General features: G+C 46.7%; 1 protein-coding gene across 9 annotated transcripts in view; it reads left to right on the top strand.

The window, feature by feature from the left end:
* The window catches only part of fynb (FYN proto-oncogene, Src family tyrosine kinase b), a 67,018-nt gene extending 59,570 nt beyond the window's left edge, over positions 1 to 7,448 (top strand). For 2 of the 9 annotated variants that reach the window (XM_080490571.1, XM_080490577.1), the window contains 6 exons: positions 2,889 to 3,068; positions 3,560 to 3,636; positions 5,128 to 5,281; positions 5,733 to 5,864; positions 5,965 to 6,681; positions 7,318 to 7,448. In XM_080490571.1, the coding sequence (XP_080346697.1) occupies positions 2,889 to 3,068; positions 3,560 to 3,636; positions 5,128 to 5,281; positions 5,733 to 5,864; positions 5,965 to 6,173 (752 nt within the window). In that variant the 3' untranslated portion in view covers positions 6,174 to 6,681; positions 7,318 to 7,448. Of the gene's footprint in view, positions 1 to 2,888; positions 3,069 to 3,559; positions 3,637 to 5,127; positions 5,282 to 5,732; positions 5,865 to 5,964; positions 7,074 to 7,314 lie in introns of those variants that run through there. The other 7 variants (XM_080490576.1, XM_080490575.1, XM_080490572.1 and 4 more) reach the window with 6 other exon arrangements.
* The last annotated feature ends 16,164 nt before the right edge of the window (positions 7,449 to 23,612 follow it).

Raw genomic sequence — 23,612 nt, 5'->3', positions numbered from 1 at the left:
TCGGTGATACAGTGGGTGATACAGTGGGTGAGACAGTCGGTAAACCAGTCAGTGATACAGTGGGTGATACAGTCGGTGATACAGTCGGTGATACAGTGGGTGATACAGTGGGTGATACAGCCGGTGATACAGTGGGTGATACAGTGGGTGATACAGTGGGTGATACAGTCGGTGATACAGTCAGTGATACAGCCGGTGATACAGTGGGTGATACAGTCGGTGTTACAGTGGGTGATACAGTCGGTGATACAGTCGGTGATACAGTCAGTGATACAGCCAGTGATACAGTGGGTGATAGTCGGTGTTACAGTGGGTGATCCAGTGAGTGATACAGTGGGTGATACAGTCGGTGTTACAGTGGGTGATACAGTCGGTGTTACAGTGGGTGATACAGTCGGTGATACAGTGGGTGAGACAGTCGGTGAACCAGTCAGTGATACAGTGAGTGATACAGTCGGTGATACAGTCGGTGATACAGTCAGTGATAGTGGGTGATACAGTGAGTGATACAGTCGGTGATACAGTGGGTGATACAGTCGGTGATACAGTCAGTGATACAGCCGGTGATACAGTGGGTGATACAGTCGGTGTTACAGTGGGTGATACAGTCGGTGATACAGTGAGTGATACAGTCGGTGTTACAGTGGGTGATACAGTCGGTGATACAGTCGGTGATACAGTCAGTGATACAGCCAGTGATACAGTGGGTGATAGTCGGTGTTACAGTGGGTGATCCAGTGAGTGATACAGTGGGTGATACAGTGAGTGATACAGTCGGTGTTACAGTGGGTGATACAGTCGGTGTTACAGTGGGTGATACAGTCGGTGATACAGTCGGTGATACAGTGGGTGAGACAGTCGGTGAACCAGTCAGTGATACAGTCAGTGATACAGCCGGTGATACAGTGGGTGATACAGTCGGTGTTACAGTGGGTGATACAGTGAGTGATACAGTCGGTGATACAGTGAGTGATACAGTCGGTGATACAGTGGGTGATACAGTCGGTGATACAGTGGGTGAGACAGTCGGTGAACCAGTCAGTGATACAGTGGGTGATACAGTCTGTGATACAGTCGGTGATACAGTGGGTGATACAGTGGGTGAGACAGTCGGTAAACCAGTCAGTGATACAGTGGGTGATACAGTCGGTGATACAGTCGGTGATACAGTGGGTGATACAGTGGGTGACACAGTCGGTGATAGTGGGTGATACAGTGAGTGATACAGTGGGTGATACAATGAGTGACACAGTCGGTGATAGTGGGTGATACAGTGAGTGATACAGTGGGTGATACAGTCAGTGATACAGCTGGTGATACAGTGAGTGAACCAGTCGGTGACACAGTGTTAGTTGTCCTGGTTCCATGGTTTACTGGAAATAACAGTTAATCTGAGTTTATGGAGAACTATGGAAGAGTTTTTGGTCCATTGGAAAAACAACAGAAAACCTCATGCGCTTCAGAAAAAGTCAAAAATCAAAGTTGAGATTTTTTTTTTGTTTTTTTGTTTTCTTTACAAAGTGGAAACGTCCGTCCATCTACATGCCAGCGCATGAGACATCTTCTACCAAACACATTGCAGTGGTGAAACGATGCTTCAGAACAGGCTTGAGCTCATAAACACACTGCAGATATCATCAGTATAAGATCATATGAGATCATAGAATATATCAGATTTTATCATGCGGCTCTCCGTCACGGTCGTTAGTGGAGTACGAAGGACAAAGGCACGGATCCCGGGGTGCTTATAAAATGTGTTATTATTAAACAGGAAATCCTGCGTAAAATCAGATGCTGATAATCAGTCAGCAACTCTCTTTATTCAGACTGAAGAGATTTGATGTGATTTCACCTCCGTGGGAAATGATGAGGGACGGACCGACTCGCTGCTCCACTTTGCATCAAAAAATTAACTTTGTTTTCTCTGTGGAAAAAAACTCTCAACTTTGATTTTGGACTTTTTTTCTGAAGCGCAGGAGGTTTTCTCTTTTTTCTTTGTCTCCAAAAAGTTTTTCTTCTGTGGCCCTGATATTCCTCCGTAGGAAAACAAACGCTATATCAGGTATATTTTCAAACAACACGTCAATCTGTCTTTCAAAGCAATTTAGAAAGTTTTAAAAGAAACCTCAAAGAAAGAGTTTTAAATAAACTGCTTCTTTAACTCTTTAAAATTAATTCATGAAGCAGTGCAACACCGGACCATCAAATAATTAATTAATTAAATAGTGAAATAATTATATGTTTTCTTACATAAATGAATTAGTATCTTAATTATTTAATGACACGTTTATATATTTAATTAAAATTTTAATCAATTAATGACACATTTACTTCTTTAATGGTGTAATTCTCTATTGATCTGATTTTGGCACATGTAGTCCTCCCTACCCGGGTCGCAGTCTGTTAGAGGCTTTTAGCAGTCGGTGTACTGGATGGTTAATGGTGACCCTTCTGAGGATTATCTGCTCCTGTCAAAGGTCCTGCTGGATCTGGGTCCTGCTGGATCCGGGTCCTGCTGGATCCGGGTCCTGCTGGATCCGGATCCTGCTGGATCCGGGTCCTGCTAGATCTGGGTCCTGCTGGATCTGGGTCCTGCTGGATCCGGGTCCTGCTAGATCTGGGTCCTGCTGGATCCGGGTCCTGGATTTATTTACATTCATGCAATCATTAGCTTTATTTCTTCAGGAGAAACATCCGTGTTTTAAGTCAGGCTCTTCTGTGAATCTCACATTAAACCATTAAATGATCCTCTGACTCTGCATGAGCATGAAGCACACTCGTTCACCTGGTGTCGAGTTAGGCTCCTCCCCTCTCCTCTCACCTGTACTGACCGAGACCACCCTGCTCGGAGCGAGTGGCCTGGGCTGACGTCTGTCTGCCTGTACCAGGGACGTGGAACGGGACCACCAAGGTGGCGGTGAAGACCCTGAAGCCCGGCACCATGTCGCCAGAGTCCTTCCTGGAGGAGGCGCAGATCATGAAGAAGCTCCGACACGACAAGCTGGTGCAGCTGTACGCCGTCGTGTCCGAGGAGCCCATCTACATCGTCACCGAGTACATGGGCAAAGGTACACACACACACACACACACACACACACACACACACACACACACACACACACACACACACACACACACACACACACACACACACACACACACACACACACACACACACACACACACACACACACACAGCTGCTCTGGAGTGATTAGAATTTCCTCTCATTCACTGGTTCCTGTGGATAATTACTCGATAAAAGTTGACATTTAAAACGAATAATGATGTGAAGATCAAATAAAATCCAACAAACACGATGCTTGACATGTCAATTGTCTTTGATCGAAGAATCTAATGAATATCTGGAGGGTTTACTGTCTGTCTCCAGCAGTATTTGTCTTCAGGTCATGTGAGGGACAAAGTGAAGTTTTGATAAATCACTCAGTGCCAATGCTGAACAATAAGAGCTTTTGTTTGTGTGACTCCCACTGAAACACGAAGCAGAACCTTTACAGTGGTCAACTTGAATGTGAGGTGGATCCTTCGTGCTGTTTGCAGGAAGCCTGCTGGACTTTCTGAAGGACGGAGAAGGACGTGGGCTGAAGCTGCCCAACCTGGTGGACATGGCTGCTCAGGTACACTGTGCAAACTGCACTCCAGCTTCATGTTGTCTGTGGAAGCAGGAAACCATTTAGATACGCACATGTGACAATGAAGAGGTTTTTCATTTTCATGTTTCTTCTGGAAATTCTTCTGTTAACAACTGTAATGTTTTATTCTGCCAGCAGGAAATGTGCAGAGATATTTAGTGATGAATTCTGAGGAGGAGAATCAGCAGATCTCTGGTTCTCAGTCTGTGGAACAAACTCTCATTTATGTCTGTGCAGAAGTGCTGAGAAGAGAATAAACAAATAGTTAGAAGCAGTAGTGGTGGTGTTTCAGTCAGGGCAGCAGTAACAAAACACCCCCCCCACCCCAAACAAAGTTTTGTTGCCTCTGCGATCCAGCCAATGTCCTACAGTAAAAACACAATCCGAATCCAATGTGAGGCCTCTATTATGAACCAACATGACAGCAACCACAACACATCAAGACTCCACTGAGCAGCATCACCATCACATCATCTTACAGGGGTTCCCACAGGTTTGCATGGGGGGGGGGCATAGCACCCAACAGGGGGTTCACGCTCTACTGTCATGCATGTTGCTCTCGTCTGACTGTGTGAATGACGATAACGGAGAAAGAGGCGATGCAGAGATGAATGAACGGAGGGACACTGTGTTGGTCGGACCAAAACCTGAGTCATTTAATTGTATGTGAAACTTTACAATCTTTACAATCAGAAACTGCATCAAACGCCGACAGCAGCGCCAATCTAATCCAGAGCAAGTTAAAAACAAACTAGCACTCACCATCACTGGGAGATGAAGTCCGTCCTGCTGTAAAATGCTGGTGAAGCAGGTCTGCTATCAGGTCCGATTCGCCGCCATCACCTCCAGAACATCAGATAATAACAGTGCGTCATCACCGCCTGCTCATGGGCCAATCAGTGACGCTCATTTCAATGACGACACCCAGACCAGCACTAGAAACTCTGCTTGTCCTGGGGCGTTCCGTCAATAACATCAGAACCTGATTGGCTGATGGTCCTGTCACTCAACATTTCAACCCAACAGCAGCGTCCATCAGAGGTTAGCGATGCAGTTACTGCTGTGATGCGTTTAGGGGACGTAGGAGATTTGAGCTCCACAACATAGAACCAGCCGTTGTCTGGATAAAGTTGTTGACTGAACAAGCAGCCTAGTTGATTCCAGACACAGATTTCAGAATCACTTTATAATTATTAAAAAAAAGAAAAAATTTTTTTGACAGAGCGAGCAGTGCTCTGCTGCCCCTGACTGCTCACCACTGCTCACCACTGCTCAGCAGTCTGGAACCCCACTTCTCCACCATGCTGATCACCCTCACCTGTGTGTGTGTGTGTGTGTGTGTGTGTGTGTGTGTGTGTGTGTGTGTGTGTGTGTGTGTGTGTGTGTGTGTGTGTGTGTGTGTGTGTGTGTGTGTGTGTGTGTGTGTGTGTGTGTGTGTGTGTGTGTGTGTGTGTGTGTGTGTGTGTGTGTGTGCAGGTGGCAGCAGGCATGGCCTACATAGAGAGGATGAACTACATCCACAGAGACCTGCGTTCTGCCAACATCCTGGTTGGAGACAGTTTGGCCTGTAAGATCGCAGACTTCGGTTTGGCTCGACTCATCGAGGACAACGAGTACACAGCACGGCAGGGTGAGCTGCTCTTCCTCACTGCTCTTCTTCCTCACTGCTCTTTTTTCTCACTGCCCCTCCTCACTGCTGACCATAGATATAAAACACTAGATGCCGCACGGCTTCTCAGCACCTGTTGACACGTGCCTACAGCGCCGCCATCTTGGGGAGGTCTCCCGCTGTGCTAAACATTTAGATCCCAGGCTAGAAACTAATAGCTCAGTTTAAAGCTGAGGAAAAGCTCTATCCCATGGAAACCTCACGGAGGAATTATTGGGAGGTCTTCCATAGAGTCTTCCAGGGGATAGAGCTTTTCCTCAGCTTTAAACTGAGCTATTAGTTTCTAGCCTGAGATCTAAATGTTTAGCACAGCGGGAGACCTCCCCAAGATGGCGGCGCTGCAGGCACGTCACAGGCGGCGCTGTGAGGCATCTAGTGTTTTATATCTGTGATGCTGACGCCTCTGTTTCAGGAGCGAAGTTCCCCATCAAGTGGACGGCGCCCGAGGCGGCGCTCTACGGGAAGTTCACCATCAAGTCAGACGTGTGGTCGTTTGGGATCTTGCTGACGGAGCTGGTGACGAAGGGCCGAGTGCCTTACCCAGGTACCACAACCTGCAGGGCCCCAGACCAGAGGGGCCTGGGGGGGGGGGTCCCTGGTCCTGCTGTGTTCCTGGTGGTAATGTTGTGGTCCTGTCTCTCCAGGTATGAATAACCGTGAGGTTCTGGAGCAGGTGGAGCGGGGTTACCGGATGCCCCGCCCCCAGGACTGCCCCCTGTCTCTCCACGAGCTCATGCTGCAGTGCTGGAAGAAGGACGCCGAGGAGCGGCCCACCTTCGAGTACCTGCAGGCCTTCCTAGAGGACTACTTCACAGCCACCGAGCCTCAGTATCAGCCCGGGGACAACCTGTAGACCCCCCGGGTCTACCCCGGGCTCCTGTCAGGGCTGGGGGCAGGACTGCAAACCCCCCCAGACTTTACAGAGCTGTACAGACTCCCAGTTCCAGCACAGACACTGACCCACCAGCCCCCCAGTCTCAGGCGCCCTGCGGGGGGCGCTGGTGGACGGACAGACTACTGCTACTGCGGCGATGCCACGCAAAGCAGTGTAAATAAGAAACGCTTGTTTTAGCTCTTCTACTTCATTTTGAGATTTTATTTTCTCCTTTAAGGACTGATGATGATGATGATGATGATGAGGGTGGTGAGGATGGTGGTGGTGGTGGTGCAGACCTGGGCATGCAGGGAGGTGGAGGAAGGCACAGCTCATCATTCATGTCATACCCTGTGTTGTTTTCTTCACGGTTCAGAGGAATGTCTCTTCACTGTCCTGCTCTCTGCTCGTCTTTCTCCACCTTCAGTCACTCAGGGGTCGTGGTGGTGCCCCCCCCCTCTGAATCCAGCCTGACAACAGTGGAGGAGTTTTCATTCACACACCAACTCACCAATTCACTCCAACCACGAGTTGGAGCTAAAGTGCAGACACACCCACACACACACACACACACACACACACACACACACACACACACACAGGATCTGAACCCTATGTTTCAGGTATGATGCTCGTCTGTTGGCTTCAATGCAGCAGAATTCATTTTGTTTTCGGTTCGTTGGACGATGAGATTCAGGTTTGCGATGCAGAACTCTGAAGCCTTCAACTCACAGCTCGGAGTTCTTTCACCCTCCTTCATCGTGGACGTTCTTGTTGACTGAAGGTGAAGAGTTAACTGCAGACTCAGCAGATTTCTTCTTCTTCTGTGGTGATGATGAGTTTCCTCGTCACTTCAGATCTTCACAAGTCGACACCACAGAAAACGTGTGTGTGTGTGTGTGTGTGTGTGTGTGTGTGTGTGTGTGTGTGTGTGTGTGTGTGTGTGTGTGTGTGTGTGTGTGTGTGTGTGTGTGTGTGTGTGTGTGTGTGTGTGTGTGTGTGTGTGTGTTCATTTAGGAAGAGTCGTGTCTCCTGAAGAGTTTTCAGATCCTCATTAAACCGACAGACTGGAGCTCTTCCTCCTCCTCCTCCTCCTCCTCCTCCAGTCCTCCTGGAGGAGGAGGAGGAGGTTCTGTTGTCAGAGTTCTCTGGTCGTCACTCACTTCCTTCCTTTCTTTTCCATTTTTTCAACATGTTTTGTTAACTTGCGTCTGGAACTCAGAAAAGACCAATAAACATTTTACACTGACTCACAGTTTTGAATCCACTGAGCGACTGAGTGGGACCAGAGAGGCCAGACATTCCCCTCCCCACCAAGAAGAACCTGCCTCCTCTTGGCGACATCTGGAGGCTGCTCACACACTTTAGAAAGAGAAATCTAGGCAAGGCAGGGCAAGGCAGGTTTATTTATGGAGCACCATTCAAACACAAGGCAAGTCACAGTGCTTTACAAATAAATTAAATAGATTAAAGAAATACATTAAAGCTTTAGAAGAAATTAAAGAAATGCATTAAAACAATGAAAAAGTATAATAGAGGTAAGAGATTTGTTAAGATTAGTTTACTTAGTAAGTAAAATCTATATTTTATTCTACAGCCGGTACATCTAGGAATGTTTTAAGTCCTGATTTAAAAGAAGTGAGTGTGTCAGCAGTCTTCAGGTGTTCAGGAAGTTTGTTCCACAGGTGAGGAGGTAGGAACTAAAAGCTGCTCCACCTTGTTTCTTCTGACTGTAGGAACAGTGAGTCAACCTCTTCCTGATGACCTCAGAGGTCTGGAGCTTTGATCTTCTACAAGTCAATCTGAGATGATTTAGGCCGAGACCCTTCAAAGCTTTCTAGAGCAGAAGGACCATTCTGAAGTCCTTTGATACACAGGCAGCCAGTGGAGAGGGTGGAGCAGGGGGGATGAGCCCCACCCTCAGTGTGGTGGTGTAATGTGTTCCCCCCTCAGTGTGGTGGTGTAATGAGCTCCACCCTCAGTGTGGTGGTGTAATGAACTCCACCCTCAGTGTGTTGGTGTAATGAGCTCCGCCCTCAGTGTGGTGGTGTAATGAACTCCACCCTCAGTGTGGTGGTGTAATGAGATCCACCCTCAGTGTGGTGGTGTAATGAACTCCACCCTCAGTGTGTTGGTGTAATGAGCTCCACCCTCAGTGTGGTGGTGTAATGAGCTCCCCCCTCAGTGTGGTGGTGTAATGAGCTCCCCCCTCAGTGTGTTGGTGAGGACTCCACCCTCAGCGTTCTGGATGAGCTCCACCTTCAGTGTGGTGGTGTAATGAGCTCCACCCTCAGTGTGGTGGTGTAATGAGCTCCACCCTCAGCGTTCTGATGAGCTGTAGTTGTCTGACAGATTGTGTCCTGAGGCCTGTAAACACTCCGTTACAATAATCAACCCAGTGAAGATGAAAGCAGAAGAAGTTTCTCAGAAATCCTTTGATTCTTCCACATTGTTCAGACGGTAGGAAGCTCATGTGGTTCTTGTCTTAATGTGGCGGATCTAGAAATCCTCTCTTTTATTGAAGGTTATCTATAGAAAATGAAGCACAGACAGTTCAGGGCCCATTCTTAGTTTGTTGGCATGAACATATTTTGACATTATTACAGTTTATTAATTTATTTTATTGTTTTAGTTTCTGCTTCTTGGTGGGGGAGGGGAGCCGCCACTGCACTTGTAGCTGTTTAGCCAACGACGCTGGCACCATGCGAAAGCTGGATGGAGAACGGAGAATAGGTTGGAGAAGACGGACAATTAGCATTAGCCTTTACTTAGCTTCTTAGCTTCGACTACATTTGGATTGGTTACATAAGAGTTCAAAAACGCAGTGAGTTGATAATAATGTTTATCTTTTACTTTCTTTCAGTAGAAAGATTGACTACAAATGAAAGTGAAAATCCCCCAGCGAGCTCAGTTGGTAGAGCATGAGACTCACAATCTCAGGGTAGAGGGTTCGTGTCCCACGCCGGGCGCCACCTTCCCGTGGGCTCTCCACCTGCATGAAGGTTCTTAAATGGTGCGATTGACGGTGCTCAGACTGTCACCCCCGCGACCCGGAAACGGATAAGCGGAAGAAAATGAATGAATGAATGAATGAAAGTGAAAACCTTCATGTACTGTTATAAATATCTGACGATTTCTTATTTCCAGTTTCAAACTTGTTTTGTTTCCAGTCAATCAGTCAATGTTACACCGGTTTCTATTGACGCTCATGGTGACCACGGCCATGACGTCATCGTAATCTTCCTCCAATCCCTGCGCACCACCAGCAGTCGCCGTGGAGACGGGCAGACTGCCGGCTGTTGGTCAGAGGGAGCGTTCAATTGGTTCATGGCTGGTTTGGGTTGATTAGCTGAGAAGTTTGTTGTTTCTGGTGGTAAATGTTGACTTGATTGAGAGTTTTGTTGAGTAGTTAGTTAGTTACCTTTGGCTCTGCGTTGACAGACACCATGAGCAGAGTGGAGATGAAGTACAGACAGAAAACCACCAGGTGGCAGACCATTCTGAACACAAGCCAGAGGGAGGGGATGTTCGTGGGTGGAGCTCCCTCTGTGGGTGGAGCCATAGATATAAAATCTAGATGCCTAACGGCCTGTCAGCGCCTGTTGACGCGTGCCTACAGCGCCGCCATCTTGGGGAGGCCTCCTGCTGTGCTAAACATTTAGATCAGGCTGGAGAGAAGCTGCTGCTCCTGGAGCTGGTAGCTCCTCCTGCTACCTGTGGTTGGCTGAGTTCAGCAGGAGGAGGAGAACAAGGGGATGGTTCAGGAGGAGAAGAAGAACAAGGGGATGGGTCAGGAGGAGAAGAAGAACAAGGGGATGGGTCAGGAGGAGAAGAAGAACAAGGGGATGGGTCAGGAGGAGAAGAAGAAGAACAAGGTGATGGTTCAGCAGGAGGAGGAGGAGAAGAACAAGGTGATGGTTCAGCAGGAGGAGGAGGAGAAGAACAAGGGGATGGTTCAGGAGGAGAATTCAATTCAATTCAATTACATTTTATTTGTAAAGCTCTAAATCACATCAACAAACATCTCAGAACCTCTTACAATGATAGAGAACAACAGAACCCAACTAAACCTTCCAGAACCTCTTACAATGATAGAGAACAACAGAACCCTACTAAACCTTCCAGAACCTCTTACAATGATAGAGAACAACAGAACCCAACTAAACCTTCCAGAACCTCTTACAATGATAGAGAACAACAGAACCCAACTAAACCTTCCAGAACCTCTTACAATGATAGAGAACAACAGAACCCAACTAAACCTTCCAGAACCTCTTACAATGATAGAGAACAATAGAACCCATCTAAACCTTCCAGAGCAGCAGATGGAACAAGCAACAGAGGAAACCAGGAAGAACTCCCTCTCAGGAAGAACAGTTCATAAGAAGTCCCTCTTCAGGAAGAAAGGGGGCGGAGCCTAGACTCTGGAAGGGGGAGGGGGGGGGGGGGGCATCTACCTTGACCGGTTGGGGGGAGAAGTACATGGGATAGGACAGGGAGAGAGAGAGAGAGGAATAGAAGAGGGAGAGAGAGAGGAATAGAAGAGAGAGAGAGAGAGAGGAATAGAAGAGGGAGAGAGAGGAATAGAAGAGGGAGAGAGAGAGAGGAATAGAAGAGGGAGAGAGAGAGGAATAGAAGAGGGAGAGAGAGGAATAGAAGAGAGAGAGAGAGAGGAATAGAAGAGGGAGAGAGAGAGAGAGGAATAGAAGAGGGAGAGAGAGATGAATAGAAGAGGGAGAGAGAGGAATAGAAGAGGGAGAGAGAGATGAATAGAAGAGGGAGAGAGAGAGGAATAGAAGAGGGAGAGAGAGAGGAATAGAAGAGGGAGAGAGAGGAATAGAAGAGGGAGAGAGAGAGGAATAGAAGAGGGAGAGAGAGGAATAGAAGAGGGAGAGAGAGAGGAATAGAAGAGGGAGAGAGAGAGGAATAGAAGAGAGAGAGAGAGAGAGAGGAATAGAAGAGGGAGAGAGAGAGAGAGGAATAGAAGAGAGAGAGAGAGAGAGGAATAGAAGAGAGAGAGAGAGAGAGAGGAATAGAAGAGGGAGAGAGAGAGAGAGGAATAGAAGAGAGAGAGAGAGAGAGAGGAATAGAAGAGAGAGAGAGAGAGAGAGAGGAATAGAAGAGAGAGAGAGAGAGGCAGACAGGCCAGAGAAGTACAAATACTAAGAAAAGTCTATGATGAGCGTTGGTCTGATGATGAACCAATCTCAGTCTGGAGTTTAAGGGCCGTGCCGTTGTGGTGGGGTCCCGGTGCTGTGGGGGGGTCCCGGTGCTGTGGGGGGGTCCCGGTGCTGTGGGGGGGTCCCGGTGCTGTGGGGGGGTCCCGGTGCTGTGGGGGGGTCGGGTAGTAGGACCGTGGTAAGTCCACTCTGGGAGTCTTGGGTCTGATCCCCTGGATCCTGCTCCCCTCCTGTCAGGATCTGGTGGCTCCAGTAATGTTGTTACACAGAGAGAAAGAAAGAAAGACAAGAAACAGAAGCTCCAAATGTAGAGTTCCTCCCTTTAACGGGAGAGAGGAAATCCCCTCAGCAGTCTAGGCCTAGAGCAGCTCAACTTAGTGCTCCTATTATATTCCTAATGAGAAGCTCTATCAAAGAGGAAGCTTTTTAGTCTCCTCTTAAATAAACTAATGGTGTGGGCCCTTCGGACCGAGGCTGCTAGTTGATTCCAGAGTAAAGGAGCCATATGGCTGAAACTCCTGCCTCCTCTTTTACTTTGAAGGACTTTAGGGATTACCAACAGTCCTGCATCCTCAGAGCCAAGGGCTCGTGGAGGGTGAGACCCTTCTAGAAGTTTCTCCATATAGGACGGAGCCTGGTGATGAAGAGTTTTAGATGTGATCAGAAGGATGTTGAATTCTATTCTAGATTTGATGTGAAGCCAGTGTAAGGATGCTAAGACTGGGGAGATGTGCTCTCTTCTTCCAGTTCTGGTTAGTAAACCTGCAGCAGCGTTCTGCTCTAGCTGGAAGATCCTAACAGAGGAGTTTGGACATCCTGACATTAGGGAGTTACAATCATCTCATCTTCAAGTCACAAAGGCAGGAAGCATTTGTTCTGCATCTTTGAAGGACAAGAAGTTTCTCATTTTTGCAATATTCCTTAGATGGAAGAAGGCTGTCCTGGAGACATGTTTAACATGGGACATAAAGGACAGATCCTGATCAGAAATAACACCCAGGTTCCTAATATCACTGTTAGAGGTTAAGGTAATATTATCTAAGGTAATCAGACTATCTGAAAAGTAATCCCTGAGCTTTTTAGGACCTAGGATTAGAACCTCAGTCTTGGATGTGTTGAGCATTAAGAAGTTGATAGACATCCAGGACTTAACGTCCCTGAGGCAGGACTCTAGTTTAACAAGTTGGTCGGCCTGATTGGCTTTAACTGATAAATAGAGCTGAGTATCATCTGCATAACAATGAAAGTTAATGTTGTGTTTCCTAATAATATTTCCGAGTGGTAACATCTAGAGATTAAACAATATGGGTCCGAGGACGGAGCCTTGTGGTACTCCACACCGGACCCCTTCATGTATTGAAGATTTGTTATTTACATGAACAAATTGAAAGCGGTCAGATAAATATGATTTAAACCAGTTTAAGGCTAAGTTTTTAATGCCGACGGCATCTTCTAATCTCCTTAAAAGTATATTATGATCGACAGTATCAAATGCAGTACTAAGGTCCAGAAGAACTAAAACCAATAGAAGACCTCTATCTGAGGCCATTAGAAGGTCATTAGTAACTTTTAGCAGAGCAGTCTCTGTACTGTGGTTCATTCTGAAGCTGGACTGAAGGTCCTCTAACAGATTATTCTCCTGCAGATAATCCTGGAGTTGTTTAGCCACTACTTGCTCCAGAACCTTTGACAGGAAAGGAAGGTTGGAGATGGGCCTGTAGTTTGAGAGAAGGCTTGTGTCTAAGTTTGGCTTCTTAATGAGAGGTTTAATAACTGCTAGTTTAAAGGATTGGGGCACATAGCCTATTGATAGAGACTGGTTAATAATTGCGAGTATAGAATTATTAACCAGTGGCAGTGCCTCTTTCAGAATTCTAGTAGGAATTGGGTCCAACAGGCTAGTAGTTGGTTTAGCAGAAGAAATAAGGGAGTTTAGTTGGACTAGTTGTATTTTCATTTTTTGAGGAGCTATGTCGTCTAGCGTTGTTTTTAGCATATCTGTCAGACTGTTTGTTAGGTATTCAATGTCTGAGCTAGCAACAGTATACGGGTCAGGAAGATCCACTACTGATTCTATAGCAGAGGGAATTCTTTCCTTGAATTTAGTTACTCTGTTATCAGAGAGAGACCTGGTTAACACGGCTTTAACCGGAGGGTTAGAACTATTTAGAACAAAGTCAAAGGTTATTAAGAAGTGATCTGACAGGAAATCATAGTGAGGAGAGATGGTCAGATGCTCTATATTCAAACCATAAGTTAGAATAAGGTCTAGGGTGTGGAGATGTTTATGGGTAGGCCCGTCTACTACCTGAGAGAAACCTAGAGAGTCAAGTGTAGATCTAAAGCTGCACTGAAACTATCATTTTCTAGGTCAACATGAACATTGAAGTCTCCTACCATGATAACCTTATCTTTAGTCAGGGCTACATCTGACAAAAATTCAGAGAATTCAGTTAGAAAAGTTGAAGAAGGTCCAGGAGGACGAGAAATGATTACAGATTCTACAGAATTTACTATTTTATTTGACGGGTGTGGCATGGTCATGCTCAGACTCTCAAAAGAACTAAAGTTGGGTTTTGGGTTAATATTAATTAGTAAGTGAGAGTTCTAGATGGCTGCCTCCACCCTCCTCCACCACCTCCACCAGCTATTTGAGTGTTAGTATGACTTGGAGGGGAGGCTTCATTTAGACTAACATACTCATCTTTACGTAGCAGGTTTCTGTTCATCCAAAGAGATCAATGTTGTGTTCACTTATCAGATCATTGACTAGAAGAGCTTTGGATGATAAAGATCTCATGTTTAGGAAACCACATCTCATTTGTTTGTCTTGATTTTGTCTAGTTTCACACTTGATACGGATGAAGTTTTTGTAGTCATTAGAAGTAGTTTTCCTAGGTTTAGATAGTTTTATACTTGTGGTGGTCCGAGGGATAGACACAGTCTCTATGGGATGTTTAACTAAGTTAGCTATGGTTGGTGACTGCCCAGAGGGAAACTCAGAGAGGCGTGTAGGACTGCCACTCTGTTGACAAAGAAGACAAAGCTGATGGTTCAGGAGAGTCTTCCTTTGCAGCCTCCTGGTTGTTCCCTTGTCCAGACCAGAGGATCTGGTCGCTCAGGTCTGTGCTGGTTTTCCTGCTTGTTGAGGAAAAAGCACAAAGAGGTTCTATGAGGTGTCGTTTCCTGGTCTCGTCCTGGAGGAACTGGTTGGTCTTCCCTGGTTGAAGGGAGATCAGACGCTGGGTGCTGGTCTCTGGTCTCTGGATCTGGGGGAAGGTCTGACCCTGGTGGTCGGTCAGCAGAGGAGTTGAGGCCTTTGGTTGCAGACCTCTGGGGTTACCTGCTTCCAGCAACTCACCTCCTCCGTTGAAGAGCAGGAGCAAAGCTTTTTGAGAGAATCTCTCCAAAAGGCTTTTGGTAAGGTGGGGGCATTCCAAGGTGTCCAGTCCTTCAAACCTCCACCAATCAGTGACTGGCTGAGTGCCTGGGGGTAGTCAGTGTCTCTGCAGGACCCCCTGCAGTGGGTTGAAGCTCAGACACATTCCTGAGAGTCAGACTTCGGTCTTTCCTTAGAAATGAACCAACTTTCTGTGGTCTGCTGAGATCCCAACACTTCAAAATGATTTTAATGTTTGTAGTCAAATACTGGGCATCAGAAAAACTGTGTTTTTCTTCTCTCAGTCAGTGGTGGGAGGTGGGGAAGGGCCAGATCAGAAGTTTCTGCCAGCAGTACACCTCCTCTTCCATGGCCGGGATTCGGAGGGCTGTTGAAGAGTTGGAAGCAGAAATCAGTTGATGACAGAGTGGTTCTGATTCTGACACTGGTTTGCTGCTCTCTTCAGGAGAGAGCAAAAGGAGCTTTGGTCCGAGCCAGGCTCAGAACGCTAAGGGACATAATGCTCCTACATCCTTCTTCTTCACTTTAGAGAGATCGGAGGCTCAGCGGAGACAGACGGTGTGTCTCCGCTGACCTCTGACCCCACTGAGATGAGGAGGCCTGCTGTGGCCAGTTTGGAGCGGAGGACTGTGATGGGGATGCTGCTGCTGAGCTGCTGCAGGATCTGCACCAGCTGAGTCCAGAGGACCGTCACCTCCAGAGTCCAGAGGACCGTCACATCCAGAGTCCAGAGGACCATCACCTCCAGAGTCCAGAGGACCGTCACGTCCAGAGTCCAGAGGACTGTCACATCCAGAGTCCAGAGGACCATCACCTCCAGAGTCCAGAGGACCGTCACGTCCAGAGTCCAGAGGACTGTCACATCCAGAGTCCAGAGGACCATCACCTCCAGAGTCCAGAGGACCGTCACGTCCAGAGTCCAGAGGACCGTCACATCCAGAGTCCAGAGGATCGTCACGTCCTGAGTCCAGAGGACCATCACCTCCAGAGTCCGGAGGACCGTCTCATCCTGAGCTCAGACCAGTGTCACATATGGCCTCTGGGAAGTCTCCAGGCCTTGACGGACTCCCCCCTCAGTTCTATAAACATTTCTGGAGCCTGCTCGGAGGTGACCCGTTGGACGTTTATAGAGACTCTTTTAAGAAGGGTACCCTTCCTGCTTCCTGTCGCCGTGCGGTGATCTCCCTGCTGCCTATATCAGCTGTACAGTCTGGCTGTTGAGCCACTACTGCGCAGACTGAGGAACCGGCTGACGGGTCTGTGTCTGCCAACGCTAGCTGCTGAGTCCAAGGTGGATGTGTCGGCTTACACAGACGACGTAAATGTTTTTGTAGAGGGACAAGAGGATGTGCTGGCGTTGCAGGACAGTTTAGCCCTGCATGGGAAAGCCTCTTCAGCCAGGGTGAACTGGGGGAAGAGTGAGGCGTGTTTGGTGGGACGCTGGAGTCCTCTGGACACTCCTGACCTCTCTGGACATCTCAAGTGGGGGACAACAATAAAAGCCTTGGGTCTGCGGTTGGGAAATGAGGACAGAGAGAAGCAGAACTGGGAGGGGGTGCTGGATCAGGTGCGGGTCAGGTTGTCTAAATGGAAATGGGTGCTACCACAGCTGTCGTACAGGGGAAGAACTCTCATAGCCAACAATCTGGTCTCCTCGTCTCTGTGGCACAAACTCAAAGTCCTGGTCCCTCCACCAGACCTCCTGGACAGACTGCAGAGTTCTGGTGGACTTTTCTTTGGTCTGGCAAACTCATCCAAGTACCAAACGTCATCTAATACGGAGATCTAATCTACTAAACAGCAACACTATGTACAGAGAGAGAGAGTGTGTGTGTGTGTGTGTGTGTGTGGGGGGGGGGGGGGGGATGGGTGAAATGACTTCGAGCATCCACCAGGTGGAGGCAGACGTCGGGTCAGTGTGGTGACCATGACGACCACTAGGGTCATGCGGCGGCGCGCAGAGGGAGAGCGCAATGACTTGATGCGTCCACCAGGTGGACGTCAAGAGGGATTGCGATGACCCACGCGACCACTAGAGGCGTTTGACTCGCTCTTTCTGGGGCTGCGGTTGCTTAGCGACCAGATAAACAAGACGCCGTTGCGCGCACATGCATGAGGGGGTCTCGGAGCGAAGCGGTCTCACCTACTCCCCTAACGACCGGGCCGTTTTGTCGGCCCGGTTCTGAGCCCCGGAGTTCTAACAGGATGTCAGAATATGCAGCCAGAACTCTGGTGATGGTGCGAATGTGGTTTAACGGCACCAGATAGCAGTTTGGTTCAGCGTTGTTTTTGGCAGCCATCTTAGTTTTAGTCTTCGTCTTATGGACGAAAATGCTTATTAGTTTTAGTCATATTTTACTCATTTCAAAATGTGATAGTTTTAGTCAAGTTTTAGTCGCCGAAAACTCAAAACGGTTTTAGTCTAACTTTAGTCTGGTTTTTGTTTTTTAGCATATTAGTCTTTTAACATTAATTTACTTCAATAAATGTTCTAAATTGGAGTCAAGGTTTACAGGTTGTATCAGGTGTTGCAATTCACAAAACCAACAATGAACCATCAAGCCTTCACATAACCACATTCTTCTCTTTGGCAACTGTGGCTTTATTACTGAGACTTTTCATAAGTGCAATGAACATACACACATTCCCAAAATAATAACAATGGATGAGTCACTCAACCTGCCAATGCAATTAAGAGGCATATTATTTGTAAAAACAAACACCATGTTTCTTGTTTTGTTCTTTTGGGTACAGTCAGCCTCTTATCAAAGCTCTCCATCATGAGGATGAAATCTTCATCCTCAACTGTGCAAGCAGGGAGACCAGTACGTCCAGTCCAAAGAGCCATTGCCTGTTCTTTGACAGATTGTTCTACTGAGTCTGACTTTTCTTTGGATGCTGCGGCGATGATAGTTGACTGTGCCTTGTCGTTCTTTGGACCACCAGGTTTCTCTTTAGGCGTCCTGGTCTCTGGGATCTGAATGAGGAAAAAAAACAATGAACAGAGGATACAATTGATCTCTATATACAAAGTACACCTCCTGCAAAGGTCAAAAGGTGAATACAAGAATGCAAAACTATTTAATGTAGGACACCACTGAGATATATATATATATATATATATATTAGTGTTGTGTCAAAATATCGATACTACGATATATTGCAAAATTCTGTCTTGCCGTACGTTAATACACTGGCGCCAAATATAGATTTTTTGTTTTCCTTTTTACACAAGTACTAAACACAAGTTAAATGTTCCCAGGTTTTCGAGATTACAAAGAACACATTGATGTTAATATTCTGCAGTGCAGTTTTAAGTTGAACTTTACACATGGTGCTAAGTATAAGTTAAGATGTGTGCCCAGGTTTTCATAGACCTCCCAGTTGTTTATATTATAATACACTGACTGAAATGTTCCTTTTTCATATCCGGCGCACCAGGGACATTTTCCAGTTTTCACAAAACAAGTTCATTCTGCTTGTTAAGCAGCACAGATATGTGTCTATGTTTACAGAAAGGTTGATAATACGAGCACTGAAGTGAGTACTTTCTGCTTTCATTTAGTTTTTAATGATTTAAAGTTAATTTGCACAAACATCATTAATAATTATCGTAATGAATCGTGGATGAAATGTCTTACAATATATCAATTATCACAGAAACGCTATATCGTGATATTTTAGTGATCGTTGGCAAAATATCATGATCGGATCATATCGTGAGGTACCTGGTGATACCCAGCCCTAATGTGTGTGTGTGTGTGTGTGTGTGTGTGTGTGTGTGTGTGTGTGTGTGTGTGTGTGTGTGTGTGTGTGTGTGTGTGTGTGTGTGTGTGTGTGTGTGTGTGTGTCGCACCACGAACGGCACAGGTCGTGGTTCAGGATGCACGACGTCACTGACGTACCCTTTTGGGTTTTAGCCTAAAGCTGGCGGGCTTTACTTCTGATAAAGTAGTGAGCATATTAACAACACCTGGTTAACGTATCACTACATGTGCCTCCATGTGTCAGACAGACATGGGTCAAAAATCCTTGGATGTTCTGAATAACAGTAACAATGAATTCACGTTAGGACAACCAAGCTAACGTTAGCCTGATGTTAGCTGCCCATGTGCACATGAGTTAACATGGAAAACTATAAACTTACTATGAAATGCATCACAGCTCATTTTCGGAGTAACAGCGTATTATGTATGCTTTGTAAAGAGGGGAAAGCCTTCAGCAGCACTGCAGGTTTCACAGCCAATACGAGGAAATACATTTTGAATGTCTGCCAGGCCGCGCACTGAACTTTTAGTCCCGTCTCGTCGGGTCAACGAAAACTCACACATCTATATCGTCATGTTTTAGTCGTAAAAGAGACGTGTCAGCTCGTCACCATCTCGTTATCGTCATGAAAAAAAGGGGCGTCAACGAAATAATTTCGTCATCATCATAGCTGACGAAAACAACACGGGTTTGGTTGCTAAATGTGTGTGTGTGTGTGTGTGTGTGTGTGTGTGTGTGAGCTTATCTCCTTCAGATAACACGAGCGGTGGGGACGAGCAGGGTGCGCCTGCGAAGTGGGCTTAGAGAAGGAGGGAGGGAAGAGAGAAAGAGAAGGAGAGAGCAGAAAGACAGAGAGTTCTGGTGAGGTGAGGTTCTGAACCCCGGTTCCTCCACACAGAGATTGAAGTAGCTTCTGGAAGCTACTTGATTCTCTGGTTTCTGCAGTGGGGAACCCCAGTTCTACTACGATGGTACACAAACGGGCTCTTTGTGCAGCGGCGACCTTCTCAGCAGGACATTAAAACACATTGCATGTCAGCTTCAGGCTAATCTACCAACGCTGCCCAGACACAGCTCTTACTGTTGTTGTGCTGTGTTGTTCAGCACCGGGTGGTGCTGTGCGGTTCTGAGAGGCAGCGGTAGCTGGTTGTTACCGGGTCTGTGTTCAGCTGCAGGATCAGAGGAGACGCGGTGGCAGCGGTGCGGTCCCGTTGAAGAAAAGAAAAAGGGAAAAGCAATCACACTTCTTTTCCAACTCGTTCAGCAACTTGAAAAGTTCTGACTCGGTCCGCGTGAGTTAACATGCAGCTCCTTGTGTCCCCGTTAGAACTCCTGCGTCTGGATCGATGCAAATCCGTCTTGGAGAAGGGCGTGTTTTCGGACTTTTATACCTGCGTGTCGTGTTCCTGATGGTTTCACGATGGCCTTGGCCAATCAGATCGGGGTGTTTCCTCCGGCTGTGGATGGAGTCGGTTGATCCCCCTGGTGGTGAGGTGCAAGGATGCAGCTTCCAGCTTCCAGCCCTCAAAGCCCACCCCTTGGTCAGAGTGCACCCGTTCAGAAAAGCCATAGATACAGTAGAAGTAGTTCCAGACTGGTTGGGACAGAGATAGACCTGGGCCAGTTCAGTAGAATGATCAGTCACCACGAGGACATCAAGGGATTGGTTGGAGTAGTCCCCAGCTGACCAAAAGTCCATGCAACCCAGCTTGAGAGGTCTGGAGGTCTTGACAAGTGGCTTCAGGTTCAGGAGACTTTCTGAAGACACAGCAACCACAGCACCGTGCTTACTCCGTCACATCTCCATCCCATCCCAATAGAACCGTTGTCTGGCCAGGTAGAATGTCCACTTCTGCTCTTGATGGACATCCTTGAGGACTCTCCCTTTCAGAGCGAAGGGCACAATGTGTCGGTAGGTTTTATTCTTTGTCCCTAAGAAGTGCGATACCACATACCTGCTTTGATGGTGAGCGTCTCCCAGTGCCTGAGGAGCCTCCACAGGCTCCAGTAGACGATCTCGCCTCTATGGCCGTCTCTGCCATTCCACAAAATGAAGCACACGACTCAAGGAGGGGTCAGCATGCTGCCTGGACATCAGCTCATCTCCAGGCAGAGGACGGAAATAAGACAGATCAGGTCGTTGAATGGACTGAATGAGCTGAGTTAAAAGTATGGTACGAGGGGGTGTGATCCAAAGACTGCTCCAGAACAGCAGGCAGTGGCTGTGAGAACGAGGTGTGGGAACGTTTTAGATCTGTTGTTAAACTTATTCACAACATGCACCAATAAGGTTTAGCATGGGGGGGCGGTACATTTATTTGTTAGTGATGTGGTTCCAATTGCCATCAGCAGTTGTGTTTTAGTACTACATTTAATTTATCATTATTACTTATGGACCTGTATAATATTTATACCTTTTTATTTTGTTGCTTTTTAATATGATTTATAAACAATTATAATTTAATTATCTGTGGTCTCTTGATGTGTTTCCTAAGCCCCAGTCTGCCATCAGGAGGACTCCCACTGATGTTGCTCCTGGATTGTGGCTGTGAGACCTGGTGAACCTGTTTTGTTTACATGTTTTCGACAACAGCGCCACCAAAGAAGCGTCGGCGTCTGACGGTGACGGCCCTCGTCATCTGTTAGATTTCACTATGAAAGTGAAAGTCCCAGACCTCTACATATGCTAAGGCGACGACGTACAGGCCACCAGGAAGACCGCCCGGAGGTTTCTACAGAGAGGGGACCGCCCGTTCAGCCACCACTGAAATCATTGACTGAAACTTTACAACATGTTCACACTCGTTCAAATACTGTTGTGTTTCACAATGCTGCCGGTGGTTCAATTCCTCCCTGAAGGTGAGTCTGTAATTGTTATTCAGAAACACATACAGGTTTAGCCACCGCACGATGTAGCATGTTGCTTGAAAGCTCAGCGAGCTAAGCCGGTTAGAGAGAGGTTATGGAGACGATGCTTCAATAAGGTGAAACTGGAAGGAGGTCATCAGTAACAGTCACTCAGATGTCTCGTTGTCAGGAGCTTCAATCCAACACTGGTTTGTGTATGTGTGTGTGTGTGTGTGTGTGTGTGTGTGTGTGTGTGTGTGTGTGTGTGTGTGTGTGTGTGTGTGTGTGTGTGTGTGTGTGTGTGTGTGTGTGTGTGTGTGTGTGTGTGTGTGTGTGTTGGAGTGTGTGTGTGTGTGTGTCAGTGTGGTTTGGTACACTTACCACAGCAATCACAATAAATATTTGTGTCCTTCCATATATGATCTACCTATGTATGTCTTGACTGCTGTACGTCTATGTGAGACGTTTAGATTTATATTTTGACTGATGTATGTTAATGTGCCTGTTTATAAACATTGGCTTCTAAATTTATTGATCGCTGTTGAACTTTTCCACATTTTGTCACATGACAACCACAAAGGGAAATGTATGTTATGAGATGTTATGTGTTATGAGAAGACAATGTATACATATACAATGTATACATATACAATGTATATGTGTGTCTGTCTTCTCAGATTCACTGGTGAAAATCATCCCAGCTGTTGAAGGACAAACTGTCACTCTGCCATGTAAAGCTTCCGACAACGAGAAGACAATCACACTTGTAGAGTGGAGCACATCTGAATCTGACCGGAAGGACCTGTATGTTTTTTCGTACCGAAACAAAGGAATTGATACGAACCAACAGCTTCCTTCTTATAAGAACCGAGTGGAGCTGAAGGATATAGAGATGAAGGACGGAGATGTGAGTCTGATCCTGAAGAACGTGATGTCCACTGACAATGGAATATACAACTGTTCCATCATCCAGGAAGACAAAACCGAGGAGCCAGAGCTGATCAGCGTCGTCTTTCTGTCTGTGGGTCCTTCAGGTGAGTTGTTGGAGCGGCTGCTGGGCGGTTGGACCTCATGTTGGTGGTGAGAGTTTGTGGAAAGCAGAAGGTCTGAGTCAAGTGATCAGAGTCTGACAGCAGCTCTTCATCATCGTCTACCTCACTCTGTTTCTGTCTGCAGATGGACCTGAAGGGAACAGAGTCAATGGAGGACCTGTAGTGAACGGTCACGGTGGAGGACATGTTGGTCCGACTGTTCTGACTGTTCTGACTGTTCTGACTGTTCCGACTGGTCTGATTGTTCTGATTCTGTGATGTCGGGCTGCAGCCCACCAACGACACGGTGATATTGCTAACGTGACGTCAGCTTCTGGAAAGAATAAAACAAGCAGGTTTTTCACTCACGTGACAAAAGCTGCACTGCTGCTGGTCCTAATCCAGCATTCTAGGAATTGAGATGAAATGATTTGGGGGTTTCAGATTTTTTCTAATATTGACTTATTGTTGGATGTGTAAGTTTTCATACATGAGATAAAATGTTTTTTTGATCATCACAGTGCATCGCATCATTTATTTGAAAGGTTTTAGCTTGTTCATCTAAGTGGATTTGAGTTAGTTATTGAATACAAATTAAACCAAGACTCGGATCAGTCAAAATAAAAACGATGATATTTAAATGGGCCCCACTACCCCACTAAAACCAGGGAACATCAAATACCCCAGCACTTAAACTACCCCCCCTTATTAGAACATTGGAGGAGGACCTCACCCGATGGAGGACACTCCCTATTTCACTTCTGGGGAGAGGAGCAACAATCAAAACGATGGTCCTGCCTAAAATGAACGCCATCTTCTCAATGATCCCAACAAAACCACCAAAAAGCTGCTTTAACACTCTGGATTCTCACGTCTCAACATTCTGATGGAAAAACCAACCATCAGGTAGAAGTTTAAAAACACTCCAGAACACCAAGGACCAAGGTGGCTTCGAACTCCCAAACTTTATACTCATTATCTGGCCAATAAAGTACTTTATGTAGTAAAATGGATGAATCAGGAACCCTTAGATGAAGGCTGGCTAGACATTGAGAAAACCTTGTGTGAAGATCTCCAGACCAGAGATCTTCCCTTCTTCAGTCCTTCATCAAAGAACCCAGCTGCTTTAAAAGCATCAATAGAACCAGGTCTCTGACAGCTTGCTGGGAGGTTCTTCACCCCCTCTGGAACA

This window comes from Lipophrys pholis, assembly GCF_963383615.2.
Source record: "Lipophrys pholis genome assembly, chromosome: 21".
NCBI classification, from domain to species: Eukaryota; Metazoa; Chordata; class Actinopteri; order Blenniiformes; family Blenniidae; genus Lipophrys; species Lipophrys pholis.
The sequence above is the reverse complement of the archived record's forward strand: the minus strand, read 5'-3'. Positions and strand labels throughout refer to the sequence as shown.